The sequence below is a fragment of the Poecilia latipinna genome, unplaced genomic scaffold (assembly GCF_001443285.1).
Source record: "Poecilia latipinna isolate Pla-1442-1.1 unplaced genomic scaffold, P_latipinna-1.0 Scaffold1584, whole genome shotgun sequence".
NCBI classification, from domain to species: Eukaryota; Metazoa; Chordata; class Actinopteri; order Cyprinodontiformes; family Poeciliidae; genus Poecilia; species Poecilia latipinna.
Window position 1 is genome coordinate 71614 of NW_015114200.1, and position 20765 is coordinate 92378.

The 20765-nt window shown below is 37.6% G+C and overlaps 1 protein-coding gene across 2 annotated transcripts in view; it reads left to right on the forward strand.

Annotated features, from left to right (window-relative positions):
- The window catches only part of spock1 (SPARC (osteonectin), cwcv and kazal like domains proteoglycan 1), a 116282-nt gene that overhangs the window by 71531 nt on the left and 23986 nt on the right, over window positions 1-20765 (forward strand). For both annotated transcript variants that reach the window (XM_015058917.1, XM_015058916.1), the window contains 2 exons: window positions 3206-3280; window positions 17696-17810. In XM_015058917.1, coding sequence (XP_014914403.1) covers window positions 3206-3280; window positions 17696-17810 — 190 coding nt within the window. The remainder of the gene's footprint in view (window positions 1-3205; window positions 3281-17695; window positions 17811-20765) is intronic.

The following is a 20765-nucleotide window of genomic DNA, read 5'->3' on the forward strand; positions in this document are numbered from 1 at the left end:
GGAGAGACTAACTGGCATCAAGAAACGGGCAAAGGGCACAACACTGATGGGCACAATACAGACGGAGACGGGGAGTAAACAAGAACTGAAAAGTTATGTTGACCCCTGTTTTGCCCCAGCGTTTGTCTTAACAGGTCACACAATGAATAAGTGGTTGGTATGGGAACCATTTTGGCAGCGGAAATCAAACTTGGTTGCAACTCGCTCTTGTTTGGCCACATCAGCAGCAAACAAAGCCTTGAAAATCTGTGGCTTCCAAATTGCCAATCAGCCTGATTAGACTTGACATTGTGTTTTCCCAGCAGAGCGTTTGTCGTCGCTCTATGTATGTCGTCAGCTCTTTCTCCAGCTCACTAAGCTCTCCTCTCTCAGTAGATATGCCTTCTGTCTGCTCACATTTCTCATCGGTCCATCTTTAATCTCCCCTGACTTCGTCACCGCCTCCTTAATACGATCCCATAAAACTATGTTTGATCTCCCCCTTTAGAAGCTGGGAGAATTAGCAAGATAAGAAAAGAGACGGAGAGGACTCCAAAACAAGCGTCGAGCACCTCAGGTTTGCTTGAAACAGTGTGCAAATAAATATCTCATTTCGGAGTAATGTGGTGAGGGTTCACAACTCTCTATCTCTCTCCAGGCGTTCTTTAAAACATTGTTTGCTGCTCTGATTTTAATGGCTCGTTGGCCGCATCATAAAGAGTGACTCCATATCTGTGACCCTTAGCTCAGCCTTATCTTGCTTTTTCAGAGGGGTGAGTACTTATAGTGTTGAGTCTGAGCACATAAACAGGATTATCTTCTGAAACCTACGCGTACTTGCCTCAGTGATATCCGACATTCAAAAGTAAATTAACCACTCAAGCATGCACACCCTTGCAGAACAGGCTGTAAATTATACCTGGAGAGGGAAGAAAAAAAAATGCTGCCCCATCAAAGATTTAGTTTATTTAATAAACTGATACAAGGTTATCAAGAAAGACATTAAATATCCATGCAGCAGTGATGGGAAAATAAGAGAATGCTTCACTGAAGAATATCAGCTAAGCAAAGGGTCAGGAAAGGGTAACTGTTGGCTGCCAGGACCCCGGTGAGCACAGTGAATTGTTAGTGTCCTGCACCTTCAATTTACAAAGATGGGTCCGAAGCAAGCGCACGGCAGAATAAACTGTCGAATCAATAAACTGCAGTGTGTAAACGGTGCTGAACAAGCTGTTTTCTGTGGGATTTACACACAACAACAGATCTCCAAAATGAAGGAACTATATGTGTTGAATCTTCTCTTCTTCTCCATAGTCAGTGTAATCTTCGACGATCGTGTCACATTAGGATAAATAAACTACGCAGGTAGGCGAGCGTACGTTGGTTGTTTTGCGATCCTAGCAAGAACCCGTGGGCTAAATGCGGGCCTGAGAAAGCGACAGTGGCATCAGAGGAGTGTCCCAGGGGAGGAAGGCAGAGGGAGATATAAAGATATATAGACACAAGGCCCACAGAGAGCACTTGAGAGAGATTGCCTCTAGAGAGGGTAACTCAGAGATAAGAGAGTCATTCAGTAATGAGGAGAAAAGAGTTCTGCCTGGTGAGAGGGAGAGAAAAAAAGAGTGGATGGTAAAGAAAGGAGGACATATTGGCAAAAGTTGGATCAACTTTTTGCTTCACACACACTTTTTTCTGCTCTTTATATTCAGTACATAGCCAGGCCTATTGTTGCTAATAAATACCAGTAGATGGATGAGTTCAGGGAGCTAATAATTTTTGGGTCTTAATGTCATAACCTACTGACTTTTTCTTTCCTAAGACTCAGCTACTACTAGCTAATGCCTATGCAGTATTTTGAAATGCTGAGTAACTGAGGATGGTGGATTAGTCCCTGTCACAGTGCATCATCTCTCTGTCTGATATTCAAGACTTGGCTAAGGGTTCTGTAACATGTTCAATTCTCTTGCTTACAATTACTTTGTTTTTATACTTTTTGGTTTAGTTTGCTGGCTAATGTTCACATAATTTATCATTTTCTAGTTATTACCTACCGTAGTTCATGGCTTTTTTTTTTTTTTTGCCCCGTGTTAGACCCAGGATCACATCGCTTTGTGTGATCCTTCCTTCATGTTGTTTGGCATAACTGTATGATTTCTTCAGCTGTCACTTCTGTACTGGATGTGCAGCTGACCAATATGTATTATCATGCTATTATGCCAATATAGACCAAAATCTCTAAGGAATGTTTCGGAGACCCTAATCTATACTATGAAGTGATGTGATTGGTTAAAGAAAATTGTAATTTTTTTGCAGAAGCATTCCTTTTCTATGGCCTTCAATTCTCCATTCATCTCTAAATCAAGACACATAAAACATAAAAACTCTTTCCAGCACTAGCATTAATTTGAAACCAGAAGTTTACTTGCAGCAGATAAAGACACCTAAATGTTGTTGTTTTTTTCTTTTCTCTCTGTCTGAAGTTATATCTCACCAAATTTCCCATATTTGTTTTATTTATTTATTTGGATTAGCTAGGATCACCAAAATGATGTATATTTGTTGCATGCCAGAAAACCTAGTGGAACATTTTTTTAGATACTTTTCTTTGCTTTTCTTAAAATTCTGAATTTTATATCAATTGCTTTGTATGTGGGATAACTCCTTTCAAACAATGTCTTCAGATATTAACAGGCACAGCAACGTACAGTCTACAAATGGAACGGCTCATTTCACCATTGTTTAAGCCACTGATATATTCTGAGCCACTTAGCCTGACACCTATCTTTGGGCTTCTCAGTAATATTACCGTCACTGATGCAACCTGTTGGAAAATCTGAGAAAGTGGGTCATTATCGAGATCACTGTCATCAGCTCTGCCTCTTTCGGAGGCTCTTTTAGGGTGTTTTGTTAGCAGCATGCAGCTCTTCAGCTGATAAAAGTCAAATTTACGTTTTAACTAGTGGTTTATGTTTTTATAAGTTAAAAGCTTTCAGTGAAAAGTGTTGAATCCAACAACTGTTGGCTTATGAGAGACATACTAGGACAGCAGAGGGGTATTATACTTTAAAGAGCGATTTCACCAAATGTTTGTTTTAGTTCATGGATCTGATGCAAACATCTCAGTGGTTTTAGGTTTTTATTTCTATTTTAGACACTCTTTGCAACATTGCATTGAGATACGCCTGGACTTCTTTAACTAATTGCTTGTATTTACTGTTTTATAAAGAGCGAGTGGCTGAACCTGGCAGAATCAGAGAAGAAGGAATTCAAGCCCACTCTGCCAAGAAGACTGGACAGAACGGTGAGTTTGGACCACATCCCTTCCAACTTCTGTGGGCATTCTTACCTTTTGTCATGTCCAAAGCTTGCATATAAAATACATAATAATTGTATATGTGAACTTAACATCAGTACAATGCAATTTTGCATTGTATTTTTTAATGTCTAAATGCTCTGTCCAAAAATAAGTTAAACACTAATATTACACTGGACCACCTACAATGTTGATTATGCTGCATATTTGAAGTGACATTGTTTCTACAGGTTACTGCAATGTCACGTTTGTCTTTCCAAAGTTGCATTTATTTTTTGCTGAGATTTTAGAGAATATTGTAGTTGGACCGCTGTGCCAATTGTCTTCCAGAACACTTAAAAGGTTCTCAGTGGGATTTATGTCTGGACTTTGGTCAATCCATGGTCTTGGATGTCTGATCACCCTTTAACCAATCTTACGCAATTTAAACCTGATGAATCCTGTCATTGTCACCTTGAAGTACTGTATGCCTGTTCTGTCAGGGAAGAATAAAATCACTGATGAAATAACTTGGTCATTCAGAATGTTAGTATGGCAGCCTGCCAACCAATATTATCCTTTGGACGCATCATGTTACTCTGAACCAGAAAAATACACAGCAGAAATAAAGGAGACATTTGAACCACTTGGTTCCTTGGCAAAATCATTTGTTAGCAACTTTGGCAAATAAGTTGATTCTGGTTTTACTTTGGATATACGTCATGTCTCTGGTTCGTTTTTGTTTTCATCATATCAGAGATATTGCCAAGCTATGGCTCATAGTCAGACATATTGAACTGGAAATAATTATTCATTTTTCTGTTCCATCACCATTGGATTATTGCAACACACTTTACACAGGTCTTAGCAAAATCTCACTCCAGCAATTATAAGTCATTCAAAATGCTGCTGCCTGACTTCTGTGAAAAATACCCCAAGTTTTCACATGTGATGCAACTACTCTTGCTTGCAGTTTATTTTGGAGTGCAGTTTAAAATTATTTCTTTGACTTTGTGTCAAAGACAATCACCACACAGTATTAGGGGGCTTCTGCACCCTATTGTTCCTAGTAGGTTCACGAGGTCCTGTGATCAGGGTCTGCTGATTGTTCCCCATACTGAGAAGAAGCCAAAAGGAAATAAGCTGTTCTGTTCAGTGACCCACAGAGTCTAGAACTCTCTGGAAAAAACAGGGGAAAAAAAATGTTACAAAACCCAAGCCAGAACTCATTACTTCGATCTCAGATTACAGCATGGCCTCGAAGACTTAGAAAGTAGATAACATGCATGATGGTTCTGTCACCTGCCCTTCACTTATTATTATGTCAGTTTATTATGTCCAATTATTATGCTCCTCTGCAAACTGAAGCAGTTTTTACTCTTTATAGTCACTCATAAGTGGTTTTCGTAACAGTTATACAATTGTTTGGTGCAATCCTTTGACCTCTCTTCTCGTTGTGTCTATGGAAATCCTCTTACTTTCATGACTGAACCTAGCTATGAGTTATGCTCTTGATTCAATATTTTTTTCCAACCATATCACCTCCTCTAAGATGATGATTCCTCTCTGTCCATCCAGTTTTTTGATGATTTGTCTGACAGCAGCCTCCTTAGAGCCATAGACATCCTTACAATGTCATATTTTCCATGTCCGCAGGATGTGTCCACCTGCATTAAATTGGTGAACACATCAATGTTGTGAAATAAAACATAATCATCCATACAATGATTATCCAATGGAATGGTCTCACCTATTAGCTTTGTTAAATTTAGTGCATGACCTTTTTTGGACAGGCAGTTTGTACGTTTTGTTTCTGTTGCCAGATAATTTCATAATAGTAATTTCCTAATTTATCATGCTTTGACCAATGTTTCATTATTTATCTCCGTTTACTGTTTAACAGTTGTTTAAATTGATATAAAGCAGAAGATAGTCTGTTATGTATGCCTCCCAAAAATAAAAGCTGAATAATGCACGAGCATTGTGTACGAGCAGGTACTAAAATCTGTTTTGAAGAAAGAAACGATGCTCATAGCAAAAACCCAACAGGATCATAGGGCGTATTTTTAAAAAGCCATGCTTGAGACCACATCTGTTTAAGTGCCAATGTGCAGAAGTGAGGTTATTATCTGTGTCTTAGTGTGCTAGGATGAAATGATTCTCCTCCTCTTTAATAAAGTTTAATTAGCCTATTAGTATTCCATCAAGCAACCAACTGGGAGACAATTTTGCATATTTGGAAGTACTCACAGAGGCTGAATTACTAAATAAATGGTAATAACTCTGAACCCACTCTCAGCAGTTGTTATTTAGAGGATATATTAAAACCATCCCTGGTAACAAAGTTTATCAGCTTTATATTAAATTCCCAATGTAAAGAGAGTAAAGAGCAGGCGATACATCAGGTTGCCGCACATAACACAACAGCCATTTTTACTATTGTAAATTGTAATGTAGACTGTGTTAAGTGCTTTTCTTTATGCAAATAAAGACAAATGCATGAGGAAAAACACTTTGTACTGTAAAGTTTTGACAGACATATCAGATTACTCCCAGATGAGTAACTTTCTTATTAACTAAATAGCTTCAATTAATCAGAATTATTCATGTGTATTTAGGTTCATATCAATTTCTGACATTTATGTTATGAGACATGCACTTTTATAATGTTTATTCCACTTCACAAGTGGAATAAACGAGTTGATCTCAAAATCAGTTTTATTCCACAAACAAATAGTCCCCATTTAGCCCTCTTTAAAAATGTCCTGGATACACCCCCTGCTAAACCGAAGCCTTTGAAATAAACACTATCTTAAGCACTGGTGCCTTTAAATATGTTGGATATAATTCACTAAATTAAAACTCGCTTAAAACAACAGACACCTGGGACATCAGCACAATAATTTGTTGCACATAAAGTTTTTTCAGATATGACATATTTGCCACACTGTACAGCTCTGTGTTTTTCAAGATTTGTTTTAACATAATTGCAAGGTTAGAAGAGAAGCGCGTCCATCAACTTGTCTGACAATTGAGTTTTTTTTTTTTGTTTTTTTTTGTCTGATAATATTAAATTACATATGTCCAATGTGTTCTGGCAAACACTACTGCTGTAACTGAAATATGCATTCATTGAGTTTTTAACCTGCAGTATAACACTGCCTTATCATGTATGAATGAAATGAAAATTGTATTAATGAACATTTAGATGGGAGATTAATGTGACGTGGGGTTTGACACATCCATAAAGACACGTGCATAATTAATAACTGCCACAGAGTGTAAAAACATTTAATTACTACTTACACTGGAGGGTGAGGCAAAAGGCAAGATCTGTGAACTTTAAAGATTCATGCAGTTAGTCGAGTTTGTGGTCTGCATGGAAACTGACTAAAGGTTGAACCGACACAAACTGTTTGCCAGGCGACAACGCGTGGTTAGAAAAAGGCCTTGGGCATTTTGTCAGACATTGTACAAGAGTGTGAGAAGAGGGTGAAAATATTTCCTGGCAATTCAAAAAAAGAACCTTCACTTGCCGTACAGCAGCTACCCTTTTTACTTCTGGCTGCTAACATGTTGCTAAAAATAACACGGCCGTTATTCCTCTTCTTTTAATATACGCAAACAACATTTCAGCTACGTTAATATAAGGTCAGTTTAAAAGTTAATCAGAAGACAAATGGCAGCAAAAAAAAAAAAATATTAAAAAAATTATTCTAAAAAAGCAGAGAAAGTTGAGAAATATTCATTATTATTCACTATATAATAACAGGATAAAAGAACAGCTTTCAAATGTATTTTTGTAAGCTTCCCAATGTGAGCAGTCGCTAATTATTTTTGTTAGAAGCATAAAAATGTTAAACAGGTGTGTGTGCGTGCGTGTGTGTGTGTGGGTGTGTGTGTGTGTGTGTTAAAGAACTGTTGGTGACGGGGTTTTACAGATATTTTGAAACAAAGACAAATTCAGTTCAGTGCCATCGGGTAGTGTGAGATGATCTGTTCACTGTTTAGCAAAGATTGGAATTTTTTTGGCATTTCCAACCAGACGGTGGTTGAGACCTAATTTCAGCAACGCAAAAATGTTCTTAGTATGTCTGTTCCTTTTTACAGCACCGCATGTTACGCTTTACTCTAGAAGCAGTTTCTCAATGTAGGTTAACCAAATGATCCCCAGATTGAGGATCAATCCCCAACACAGATCTTTATGCAAATAAAAATCTCAGGTGTGGTTAAACATCTTTAAAGCAAACACAACAGTTTCTGCCTCAGCTTCAGTTCAAAGAAACAACATTGAATATTTGCATGTCTACCTCAAAGTACGGAAGCCGTTACTGCTGCCAAATCTAGACAAACCCAATATTGGACAAAGACGTACTTATTTCATTTTTTTATTTATTTTTATTTAACACTGTTTTCCATCATGTTGTCTAAAGCCAGTATATCCCTACTGTTTACCTGCTGCATTAAAAGTGGCTGCCAGAAGTTTCTTTGCATTACTTTGTGACCCGAGGGTGATAACGTAGTCTCACCGGACTTAAAAATTTACCTTTGCTCAAACAAAATTTCTTTTTGAGCTCTTACACTTATCGGAGACAAATGAAAGGGAAACACATTCCTGGAGAAATAATGTTATTCAGTGTTCAGGTTGGCTGGCAGCAATGTGACTCAAAATTAAACCCTTTCTACTTTATGCCCGTACACGCTGTGACCACCTTGCAATGTGCATTTACCCTGCTGTTATCTGTGTGTGTGTGTGTGTGTATGTTTCTACCTAACCAACACCATTTCATGGATTTCCTGTTTTATTTGTACTTATTCTCTTCTCCACTATGATGACAGAAATTGCTGACACACTTCAGGCAACACGGGTTACCTTTGTTTAAACCGTGACAATTACCGACTTGCACCTGAAACGAGTGTCCTCTGCCAGGCGTGTTGTCCTTAAATGCATCTTTGCTCTTTTGCTTTGAAGCCGTCTTCAAAGACCACTTGATTATTTGCTGACATGGTGTCCTATTAAAATTGGTCCGCTGCAAGCAGGAGATCCACAAAGGCTCCTCTTTCAGGAATTCGCACAATAAAACATGGATGTGCAGCTGTGTGTGCATATTGGTTGTGTGGCAGTGATGAATATTCCGCTTATAACCGAGAGTCAATAGTGTCTCCCTCCAGATATTTTTTTCTGCCCTAAGCCACCGTGGTTTCCTTCCCTGACATTCAAAATGGAACAGCCTGTTTATCTCCCCCATTCCTCAGTTACAACCACAATAAAATATGATTTGCTGATGGTTTCAATAATTAATTTTCTGGATGGTGAATCTCTTCCATCACCGCGTCCTCCCAGAGGCCCTGTCTGTGCTTTCATCCCGCCGTCATTTGTCTCTGACATCCCTCGCCTTGGTGCCATTCTTGGGCCAAACAGCCAGACCCTGAGGAGCGCTCACAAAGCGAGGAGTGAAGTGGATTTTAATCTCCTCTTGATCTGTTTGTCTTATAGCTGCCTTTTCCTCCATCTGGGCTTCCTCAGTAGCCCCCAGGTAAAAGAAGAAACACCTTTTTAATTAGTTTATCAGAGCCTGAAAGCAAAGTTTTTTTTTGTTTTTTTTTTTTTCTAATAACAGTTCAGAATTTGTCCTTTGGGGATGGTTGTCAAAGCTTTTATTTATTTAATCTCTGACTTGTTTGGTTGCCATTAAGAAAAGCAGCACGGAGGGCAAACAGTGGAGAGCAATAGTTCAGCGGGGTCAACACAGAACATACGACCCGTTTCCAGCTTGGCATCAACTAATTTGAGCTCAATATCTACTCTGACAGGGCTTTTTGGCTCTTTAACCCCTCTTACTATCTTTGGTATCAAATTACTTTGTGTCATCCTGGCATCTGTGCACAATTAGAGAGCAGAGAAAACATTATTCCCCACCATATTGTTACTTTTTTAAGTGAAATCATGGCTAGAGAAAGGTTTAAAAAATACTAATTAGGGGGCTAATTTACTTCTGGCTGTAATTGTGAAAGAACATTGTTTCTCACAAGTATAATGTGCTCTTTTGCCAGGGACACATGTGGAAAGCTCGTACCAGTTAGATTGTGCAGAAAGTAGCGGCATATTTGCTCTGCTAGGTGACATCATCCAGGAACCTTTTTTGTTGAGAACATCTTAATGCGCATCACATTGCAGAAAACTTTTTGATTCTAATCTTGCTGCAGTTCTTACTAAATCCACTCCTGTTTGCAATCCTGCACACTCAACTTTTCTCACTCTTTGATATTTATCTAAATGATAAATGATAGAAATAGGATTAACTTGTATTTTTACCAGGCCTTTGGTATTCAAATTAGGTCTCTGCCATAGCCACTGAACTAACCCTTTTCAGCACGTGGGTGTGTGGGAAGGTATACTTGCACATGTGAACAGCCATTAGACAGCCAGAACAAGTCCTCTAAATCATGAAAATTCACTTTTTTGTTTTTTTTTATGCTCCGTCATGAAAAAGCCACTCCATGCTGTAAATAACGATGTGCGAGGCTTTAAAACAGTGTAAACTGTCTGTGTAGATTTGGACTCTTTTGGAGGAAGATTTTAGCAGGACAGATTTTGAGCCTTTGTTTATTAACAGAACTATTTTGAGCAGTCTTACATTTAAATCGTCACGTCTTCTTCAGATATTTTAAAATTTCCATGTGTTCGTCATCTTTGTGAAGTACGGTGTTGTCATGCTGTTGATGAGGAATACCTTGCACATATTCCCACAGTATAACAACTTTACAGGTAAAAAAAAAACTAAAAAAAAAACTACTGAAGTCATTAACTTGCAGCTAAGAAATTATACATTTGTTAAAATATGTAACATATGTAACTGTTAATTTTTTTGTTTTGTTGTTTTTTGGGAGAAACTGCAATTAATAATAATCTGCAGACTGAAGTGAACATCATGCATCACAGGCTATGCTTTAACCTACTTTTTCACCAAATTTAGATATAGTGCTGTTCTACTGAATTCAACCACAGTAAATGTATTTGCAATAAAATATTTTTTAGACTGTGATTTATCATTTGTGGTACCAAAAACAATATTTTTGCAGATAATTATCAAATTAATTTTTACATTGTAAAGGTGAAGTACAGTATGACTGGAAGACATATCAAATCAGTGTGAAGCTGGTGAGCGTGTCTCTGAGTGACAGAAAGGGAAAGACAGGAATATGCTGATTGTAGAGATTTTGGATTTGAGAGACATGCAGGAGTAGCTGAAGCCTGAATTAGCTGATGATGCTGAGGATTTCCTTCCAGAGCTCAAGAAAGAAAGAATTCAAATTACCTTATATTTGAAAGTTTAAAAGGTGTAGGAGAGATTTATTTTGTGTATTTAAACGTACTGACAGACTGTAGTGAAATCTTTCAGTACAATATATTTTTGACTTTGTCATTTCATTTTTGCTAAATGCTTTAAACAATATTGTTTGTGTAAAAAGTTCATTGTTAAAATGCACATTCTTCGGTGTCTGAGAGGTGAAGAGCAAAAAGCTGAATTATGGATGGATGAGACAGAAACATGCAGAGAGCGTAGGGTCGGGACAAGCTGTTTATACTTTCATTACACTGAACAATATTGTGAAATGCGTAGCTTCATTAATTTAACAGTAATATTTTCATTATCTCTTTAAATGACATGGCTTTCACGTATTATGTATCATGATTTATTTGTCACATACGTATTTAGATGCACATTATTCTAGAGACTTGCTTTTACTGTAACAGATGTGAAAAGTGCATGTTTAACATATAGATATAGAGTGAAGCTTTTATAATCCATGCATAAAAGAGTTTGTTGAATAAAAACCCGATGTGCATGAAATGCTATTACATAATAATGTTTGGTACACAGAGAAATGTTGAAAACCTCACATATTTACACATGTACTTTAACTGGGCATTAGCTTGAAGGCTTTATCTTTGGTCTTCTTGTTCAGTCAGATGAATCTTATTTTTCTCAGCAGAATACTGGATGTCGGCAGCACATGTATTTTCTTTTATGCGTTTCCTGTTTTCTCCGAGCATGAGCTACCAACCAAGACGAATATTGATCTCCCCCCACAGCATTATAAAAAGAAATCTGGCCAGATGGCAGCTGGGTTGACAGCAACAGCAGAGTGTTCAAAGCAAATATTATTACAGCAGCGAAAAGTGCATCCGACGTGCCGTGGCAAAGGCAACAGGATCTTAAAGTCAAATTGCAAAAGTCACGTAGTTTGGCCATGCGGGAGCAGTTTGACAGGGTACGACGCGAGACTCTGAAATTATGACCGCTGAGAGATAAGGACAGCGGGGCTCATCTTGTTACAATCATTGAAATGTGTCGGGTCAACATAGTTTGTTGATATAGCTCCAATTCAAAAATGTCATCAAGGCACTTTGCAGGGCAAACTGATACAGATCCTGTGCAATTACTGTTTGTGTAATTCCGTTCAAAACAAATGTAAGTCATCTATCCATCAATTTTCTATGATTCTCCTATCCTTGGGTTGACTGAGGGTGGGTGCTGAACCCCAGAGCTCAGGAGGCAATAGGTGGGGTGAACCCTTAAAAGAGGCAGTATTATTCTTGTATCATAATCAAGTAGCTGTTACTTTTTAGTTAATATAAAAATATGATATTTATATCAAATATGACTTTAAAAAAATTACTTCCGACTTTAACACGTTGAAATTGGGCCTGTGTCTCTAAAATCTCCTCCTTCTGAAACTCTGCCTTCCATGAAGTTGTCACAACACGGCTCCTCAAACACTTTCACAGCCTTTTTTCTACCAGAGTAGCACTAAAAAGTAGCTCTTATAATGAGCTTAGCACATGTTCAGTTCCTCCAGGTGTTTGCTTCCTGCTGCTGGCTAGTCTGAAGGAGCTGAATGAGGGCGTTGTGGGACGGGTCTGCTCCGTGAGGTGGAAGATCGAAAGCTTGGAAACTGCAGCTCCAATGTGAAACCTAGTGCCTCAAAGGCTAGGTCCGCTCAGGCATTTAAATGTTTGCAGTGGAAGATTAAAGGATTTTTCAAACATATAAGAAAGGATCAAGGCAACACTCCAGATATGTTTTTGATGCAAGAATAACATCATAACATGATGTAAAACTCAAAAAAGTAAATTCTACATAATACTGCCTCTTTAAAAGGTCACCACTTCATCACAGGGCTCAGAAGGATTCAGTTAATCTCCAATCGTTCAGTCAGATCCAGACCCAGCTCTGCACAGACTAATTTAATAGTGATTTTCTAACAATAGAGTCAAAGAGTGATGGCCATAAAACATGTCTAAAACACAACTGATTTCATTAACTTGTCACTTTACAACAGCACGACCTCTTAAGCAAGCATGGGGCGACAGTGGACATGCCTGCTCCCTATACTCTGAAGGATTGGGTCTCTATATAAACTGCCACAAGACAGAGCCAAAAATATCACAAAGACTTGAGGTGCTTATCCAGCCCTCCGGAGTGAAACAGACATGCTGCAGTCAAACCAAACGGCATTAGGATCAATCTGCTCTCGGAGGCACAACAAACACTTACTCAGCAGTAGCCTGGAGGTCATAATAGCATGGCTCATTGATGTGAAAATTGAAAAGCTCAGCAAACTAAACGCATTTCTTGAAATTCATTTGGCTTAAATTCATGTAAAGAATGTGTCGGCCCCTTTTTTAATGATCTGCTTGTGTCATTGGCTCTTGTTAACTTCAGCTAAGGCTCTGCCAGGTTTCTCTATCTGGCACGCACAAGGCGTATTGATGGTGGCACGTGTGAATAAGGCCATTTCTCTTCTGGACAAATACTTTCTGTAGCACTTAAGAGAATGCCTAATTTCACTCATCCCTGATTGTATTTTATATTAGCTTAATTTGGAAGCTACTCAAAGTGGAGGTTTTCTCCTCTGCTAAGCTGTTGCAGTCAGGCCAGTATTGGAGAAAAAAGGATTACAAGGCTCCATTTTCCCATCACTCTCCCAACTGTTCCACATTTTATTGTCCTGTTAACTTTTTGTACTTTGAAAATGTGAAAGTGGCTCACGTTCTTTATTCTTTCTTTCTTTTTTTTTCTTTTTTTGAGTATGCAGAATCTTTTGGGAACTAGTTCCCTTACCATGTACTTGGTCATAAAATAATCGTCAATGTAACTTAAAGTTTTATGTAACTAAAGTGTCCAACTGCCATTCTTACGTTGGTCTTTGTACTTGCATTATAAATCTGACTTGTTTTAGTTTAATGCATTTTAACAATAATGTCAAACTTTTTCAAGGCTTTCCTTGAAAAGACATGTTCACATTTTTCTTGATGAATAAAGGTTAAATGAATAAACACAATAAAAGTAGCACTGATATGTTGCTTGTGAGTAGTTGCAGTAAAACCACAATTTTTATCTGCAACAAAAGAGAAAATTCAAATTTTAAGTACCATACTGCCCTTTTTTTTCTACTTTTTGCTGTTTAAAGAGTTCAACTTTATACTTGAGTGCTTAGTTGAAGTTTTTTTTTAAGCTGTTTTTAATAATGATTAGTTGGGGCCATATATGGGCAATTGCTTGGGCTGCAAAGCTTTCCATTCCATCTGCTCTCAGTAGAATCGCATCTATACACTGTAAAATTTAAGGCATAATTAAAGGCGGCAATTTTGTTCTGTTTTAATTTAATCTATTTTTTACACATTTTTGTCTTCTTTGAAGATGAGTTGTTTTTTATTTGCTCTTATTAGTTGTGTAGCTTTTGATTACATCTGCATTTTGAAAGGACTTTTTTATATATATTTTAACTTAAATACTTGTTGCAGAGTTTCTACCAAACAGCTTCTACTGTGCTTGTATCTTCAGATCCAAGAGGCAGTTATAGGAGCTGCCAATTCCAGTAGTTGTGTTTGCTAGGAAAAAAAAAAAAACAAACAAAAAAACACTGCCAGCAGTACCTGATATAGCCGTATTCGTAAAAGTAATGGCAGAGTTGGTGATTATTTTGGATTCCTGTACCTAATAAAATCTATCGACTTGTTCTCAGATCCAACAACACAGTCACAGCACTTTATGTTTACACATCAAAGAAGCAACAGATCTGAAAATGGTTTGACTGTTATTGCAGATATACTTAATGGTCCTTAAAATGAACCTATTAGATAAGGCTAATTAAAGTAAAAGGAGACACTATCATCAGTTGCAATTTCTTTGTCAACCAGACATGTATGTGTTGATCAGTGAGAAGGGAATAAGCATGGTGAAGCTTTCCATTTTTAATGCTGCTCTGTTATCAAATTTGATGGGTAGCAGATGAAGATTGTACACAAATCAATGAAAATTTAAGAAAAAATTAGGTGAGACTTAGAGACAACGTTTTCCTTGTCACTTGAAAGCAAATTTTTATGCAGCAAGATGAGCTGGGTTTCTTGCGCATATTGATTGATCATGCAGATGAGAATAACGCGATGCTTTAGATTAGAAGGATGAGAGGGGAATGACAGCAGATGAGAGAATCGCATTAAGGAGAGTGAAGGAGGGGAGGCAGCATGTGCTGCAGTGCTTCTGCATTACAATTGATCGACTGCTTTAACCACCAGTGCTGCTCACTGAAGCTTTAAATAGATGGATAAAACTCTCCTTTACCCAGCTCTCTGTTGGTCGCTTCTCCTCCCTGCCTCCTTGATGCCTTCCTCATCCTTTCACATTCACCTCCCTCTCCCTCTCTCTTTTCTTCTTTATTGGCTCTGCTGTTTACTCCTGTTTCCTGTTTCATTTATCTCCCTTCCTGCGCTCCTTTGCCTTCAATGCTAATTTTTTCTTACCGACTCCACTTATCTGTGCTTTTGCTCTGCTGTCTTCTTTTCTTGTGCTGTCTCTGCCTCATCCTTACACTTTCTTTCACTTTGGATTTTCATGAAATGTTTCTAACCGATCTTTGTGGTTTCTGAAGGATGTTCAAACATTTCCTTTCGCCTCCTGCTCCGTCTTTTTAAGTTAAGTTCTACTAACATGAAAATTAATCGATATGGTCACAGCAGATAACCTCACGTACTCAGTCTGGGTCTGGCAAAGGAGTCAGCCTATGGCTGCTGTCACCATATGTTTGCTCGCAAAGAAGAAATGCAGCCAAGTTAATCCGTCAATGAAAATGTCCTTAGATGGACCACTTTTGAAATCACTTCATAAGCCAATTTTGACTGGACCCAGCTAGAATGGAGGTAAAAAAAAAAAAAAAAAAAAAAACTGTTTATGTTTTGTCCCACTTTAATACTTCGAACCACCAAATAAATGTTAACATCAGAGAAATTAATACAAAATGCATTTGTATGTCATGAAGCGGGGTGAGGGTATTATGTATTTTCCGTCACAAAGTCCCATTTTGTAGCATAATCAGTCAATCTTCAGTTGTTATTAAAATGCTGTGTAGCAAACATAACTTAAAATAAATTTGACTTTGTGTCTCAGAGCTGTATCTACTGCCACAGACTGCTGCCGCTGTGCAGGGAGATAAACAAATGGGACAAATTGTATAGCAATTTAATAACACTCCCATGTTTTAGAGTTTACCGTAAATATTAAGACATATTGATGGTGTGGATTTTTTCAGTCAAGTTTAACACTCTGCAAGAATCTGATATTACTTAAAGAACAGATTGAACTATGGGACAAAGAGCCAATTATTTTCAGCATGTTACAGTTAATTAAAATCATGTTTTGAAATGGGTTATTTGCTAAATTGTTTTATCTGCAGACACAACACCATGTTTAGATCATTTCATTATGTTTTTGAGGTGTTTATACTGTAATGATACCGGATTAAAAAAAACAAACAAAAAAAAAACTGGATTAAATATATAATTTGTATAATATTCCTAAAAACACTCCGCTGAAACTCAAAACCTCTGAATCTGCTTTAGTGCTCACACCATTGTGCTTGTTTTTTTTTTTTTTTTAGTTTTCCTAGAGAGTAGAGGCCTTGTAGTAATCCTGACTTGTCCTCCAATCCCCCTCTAAGCAGACACGAGCCTCATCTTTTTTTCCTCAATCTTTTTGCTTTCGCTTTGTCTCCTAGTCGACTTCAGCTCTCATTTCCTCGCAGCAGTAATGCCATTTTTCAGCTAAGTGAAATGAGATGGGTTTCCTCCAGTGCTAGACAGATGGAGGTGAGGACAGGTCCAAATCAGCAAGCAATTGAAGCACACTGCACCACAGACTTATCTTCTCTGTGCTTCCAGGGAATATGACAGAGCAAACAGCCTTGCAGATGTGCTTTTACGTGTTTGTGCAGGCAGTAAAGAGGAAATGTGTTGCTCAGTTATGATAAATGTACACAACAGAGTCTCCCCTTCACCATTTTCACTGGGTTGATGGTTCCTTTTCATCACAATTGGGGGGGAAAAAAAAGCGGCTTCAGATGTAGCATGTCTACAACCTAGGCGTCATTTCTAAGGTGAGAGAGGAAATTACAGCATGGATCAAATATTGGCACAAAATCCTCTCAAGTCTGTATTTCTAGCCAGTCTGACTCTAATAAACATAAGCAGGTTGTTTGATCAGGTTGGAAACCAGGTGATGTTCACATCCGACACCAGCAGCAGCTCAAACACAACCCATTAGGTCCCTAATGGAGTCAAGGCAGGTATCATTCCTTGATGTCGGGAGCCAGATGGTAATGACTCGTACATAACACAGGCCTTTGATCTTTAAACTCTGCACTCGGTCTCATTTAACTTGGGCTCATTTAACTCTGTCCATCCCTGGACAGAGTTTAAAACTCACTTTGTCTTTGATCTAATTTTACCAGCATTGACGTTTTATTCAGGCCTTTGTACTTCTGTAACACATGTCAGTTAAACATTTCTGATAAAAATCACTGTGATCAGTAGTGGTTATTTCACCTGCAAATGTTGGGGTACTTTCTTTTGCTTTTATTTTCTTTTACTCTTGTTTTTTTTCATCTCCTTTACCTTATTTTATCTATTTTTTGTCAAATTAAAGTATGGGATTTTTTGCTGCTGGACACAATTCTCAGAGTCAGTGAGTTGTTTTAATCTTTTTGTCATCTTCAACACCAGCCAGTCGTCCTTGTCTGCTGTGGCATTTATGTCACACTGGAGATTGATTTGCAGAATGAGCTTAACGCTCTGAGAAAATAGCCCTCATTAAGCAGCTCACAACACAGAAAGCAGAGCGTTTACCTCATACCTTTCACCGTTTTTCTTTGCCATTCCCTCTGACTCATTATTTTTCTGCCTGCTTCAGTTAGTCGAAGGTTAGAGTCTGCGAGCTGTAAAATCAGGAGAACAGCTTGATGTTTCGCTGCATCAACTTTTAACTCCAGAACCACAATGTGCTGATTCTCCTGCTCTGCGCTTTTCTGCAAACTTACTTTTGCAGCTCAGAGATTCAGTTTGTCCCCGTTGTTCCTTGTTAGGCCCTGATGCAACCAAGGATCCGTGTTTGAGAGTTCGCTGTCCTCCTCACAAAGTGTGTGTCAGCCATGACTTCCAGACCGCCATCTGCACTAATAACAAGCAACCTTCACACAGGTAAGAGTCGGTCGGACTACATTTTGAATATAAAGCAGTATAGAAAAAACTACTAAGAACATTTATCTGCAAATGATAAAAAAAGGTTTTATCTATAAACACTTAACACCGGATGTTTGGATGTTCATTGGATGAACAGTAGAGCGTTGTGTAGCTTTCAATATTTTTTTTTCTTTCCAGTGTTTTTAGAATAAAAATTTCTGAATATAATTTCCAATAATAATTACCTTCACTTGACGTTTTTTTTGTTTTCTAATGACATTATTGAAGTGCCAAGGTGGAAAAATTGGGTCAACATTTTGGCAAGGGGAGCTAAAGGTTTCTTATCAAATACAACATAAAAATCCAATATGGCTGCCTCACACACATTTTATAAAATTTTGAGGCTGCAATAATTGACATTCATTTGAGTTTGTCTCTCAAATCAGTTCGTACAATACAACCACTACTAGGAACAAAATCATCTGTATTCTATTTTGGGATTAAATGCAAACATTCATATATTTATTTATGTTTATTTTTTTTTTACTTAAAAAATAAACGGCGTTTATGGGACTTTAGTGTCAGTCCCCTATGTGGTGGCAGCAGTAAAGCACCTAGAACCGTCACAGGTTCTAGTTTTTGAAAGGCTATTATTAAATTATTTTTCCTGTATTTATCTCAGTTCAGCTCATATTCATAGGCTCAATTCACACACACACACAAAAAAAAAAAAATCATAATTTTTTGCCACTTTCTAAGGGTCTAATTCATATCAGGAGCAACTGTTTAAGAATCACAGAAAATCACTATACGTCAAATCAAATAATCAAATTCATGCCAATGAAATTAATCTCTGTAGCAAGAATAGATTCAGTGACACACAGTCCAGTCTGAATGTTAATATCTATGCAAAGAAGCTCAGTCAGTTCCCTACAGTCACTGATTTTGCAGCAATCTCTACTCCTTAGGAAACACATGGCAACAGTGGACAGATCATCAAGCTGACTAAGCAGCAATCCCACACACTGAGCAGGCTTGTGACTATGGTTCAAAAGACTGATGCCAATTTACCAGCATGAGACTCGTTCTGCTGGACTAGGCATAGCGTGAGGGTCCATATTTTGTGACAGACTGGGGATTTTCCATCTCAGACAGAAAGCAAGATACAAAAAAAAATTAAAAACCTCGGACCCGTTTTCTATGGCATAGGGTTTATGGTGCCTGCAGCTCCATTAGTGAACCGGTCTTGGAGAGAAAAAATAGTTAAACAGATAATGACTTGGCAAGTAGATATATAGGGTGACAAACACAGAGACTATGCATACTTTGTTTCTTTAGTGTCTCTGTCTAGGAAAGAGTCGAGGTCAAATACACACAACAATTATTGTGGCAACTGTATTCAAAAACGAAATAAATCTGTTTCTGTCTTCAGTTCCATGCAAGTATATATCAGAAAGATGTTTTCACCAAAAAGGTTTTGAAATGACATTCCCATCTTTGATTGAGTGCAAGATTATCCTTCTAAAAGTATCTGAAAAGCGTGACATACATTTGTATTGAGCCCTGATCTTATGTTGCTCAAAGTACAGTGCCACATATAACTTTAGAAGCCACATGTTTAGTGATTTCTACAGCAGATTTGATTTACTTGGAGTTATGATGATTTGCATATAAGTTTCCACTCTTCTCCTTTCCAAATTTTCCAAATATAAAGGGTCATACGTAATGAAATCTCCATCTTATTCTGCTTTTTTTCCACACTTGTTCAAAATGTAACTGTTAATTTTAGCATTTTTGCAAGACTTTATTATCAAGCATATCCTATTTAATGTTTGTGTAGAAGTAAGGCAAATTTAGTAAAGAAGATGCATCATATTCTAAAAAGCTGGAGTTAAGCAAATTGCTCGGAAGTATTGCAGAAAGTTGAAGCTCATTATCCTAAACCCATCTGGGTCACAGGCTTTTCACAAAAGTGTGAAATATAGCAGCGTTTTGTGCTGAAATCTTTTGAGAGTCACATGCGTTCCACTGACGGATGCGTGCATACATATTCTTCTTACAGTACCAATTAATTTTAATCACACTATCTGTTTGCTCCATCACCACCCAATTTGTTTGCGTTATCAACCATTGTTAATTTTTTTAAGGATTTTCAATTTCTCACTTCAACAAGCATTTTCTCAAAAAAGAAATTGGAGCATAGTTTTATTTATTTATTTATTTATTTATTTCCTCTCCCCCTCTGTATTGAATGTAATTGATTTTCCCAAGTCATTAGCTCCCAAGAATCTTGGTCTTAATCCTTTCCTTTCTGCTACGTTCATTACAAGTCCTATTTGCCGGTTAATATGTTAGATTATTCATCTGGAATTGGTGTTTTCCCAATAGTATCGTTCACTGAAGCTTGATGTATAAATATATATTTTTTCCATCAGATAAATTAGTTGTAGTAATTAGCATAACACATATTTATTGTCCTCCCAGAAGACAAATCTGAACTTGATTTCTGCAAATATTTGCAGAGATATTGTGCAGTGCAGAGGATTTGCGCCCTGGTGGCGGGTGTAATGTTTATTTAGATGTTATTCACCGCTTGAAGGCATTCATACGTACACTGCTTACTTTTGTAATTCTCCCCAAATCCGTGAGCAGATTAATTTTTGTCTTTTCTAAGGAGCTGTCAACACAAAGATAAAAGGGAGATTTGCTTACAGCATTTTTGCAACAGAGACAGAAAATTAACAGAGCAGCCATTTGCATTATCAGCGAGGTGAGGTTTAACAACCAGGAAGTTCAAAGAATTAAATCATGGCAAGACTGTAAAGCTGTTTTTAGTGTCTTGCAAAAATAATTCCTGTCTTTCAGTATTTCCTTATGTCATTGCATAACATACACAAACTGTACATCTAACATGACGCATCAACATATAAAATTGCACACAGTTTTCAACATTTCTTTCTTTTTTTTTTTTTA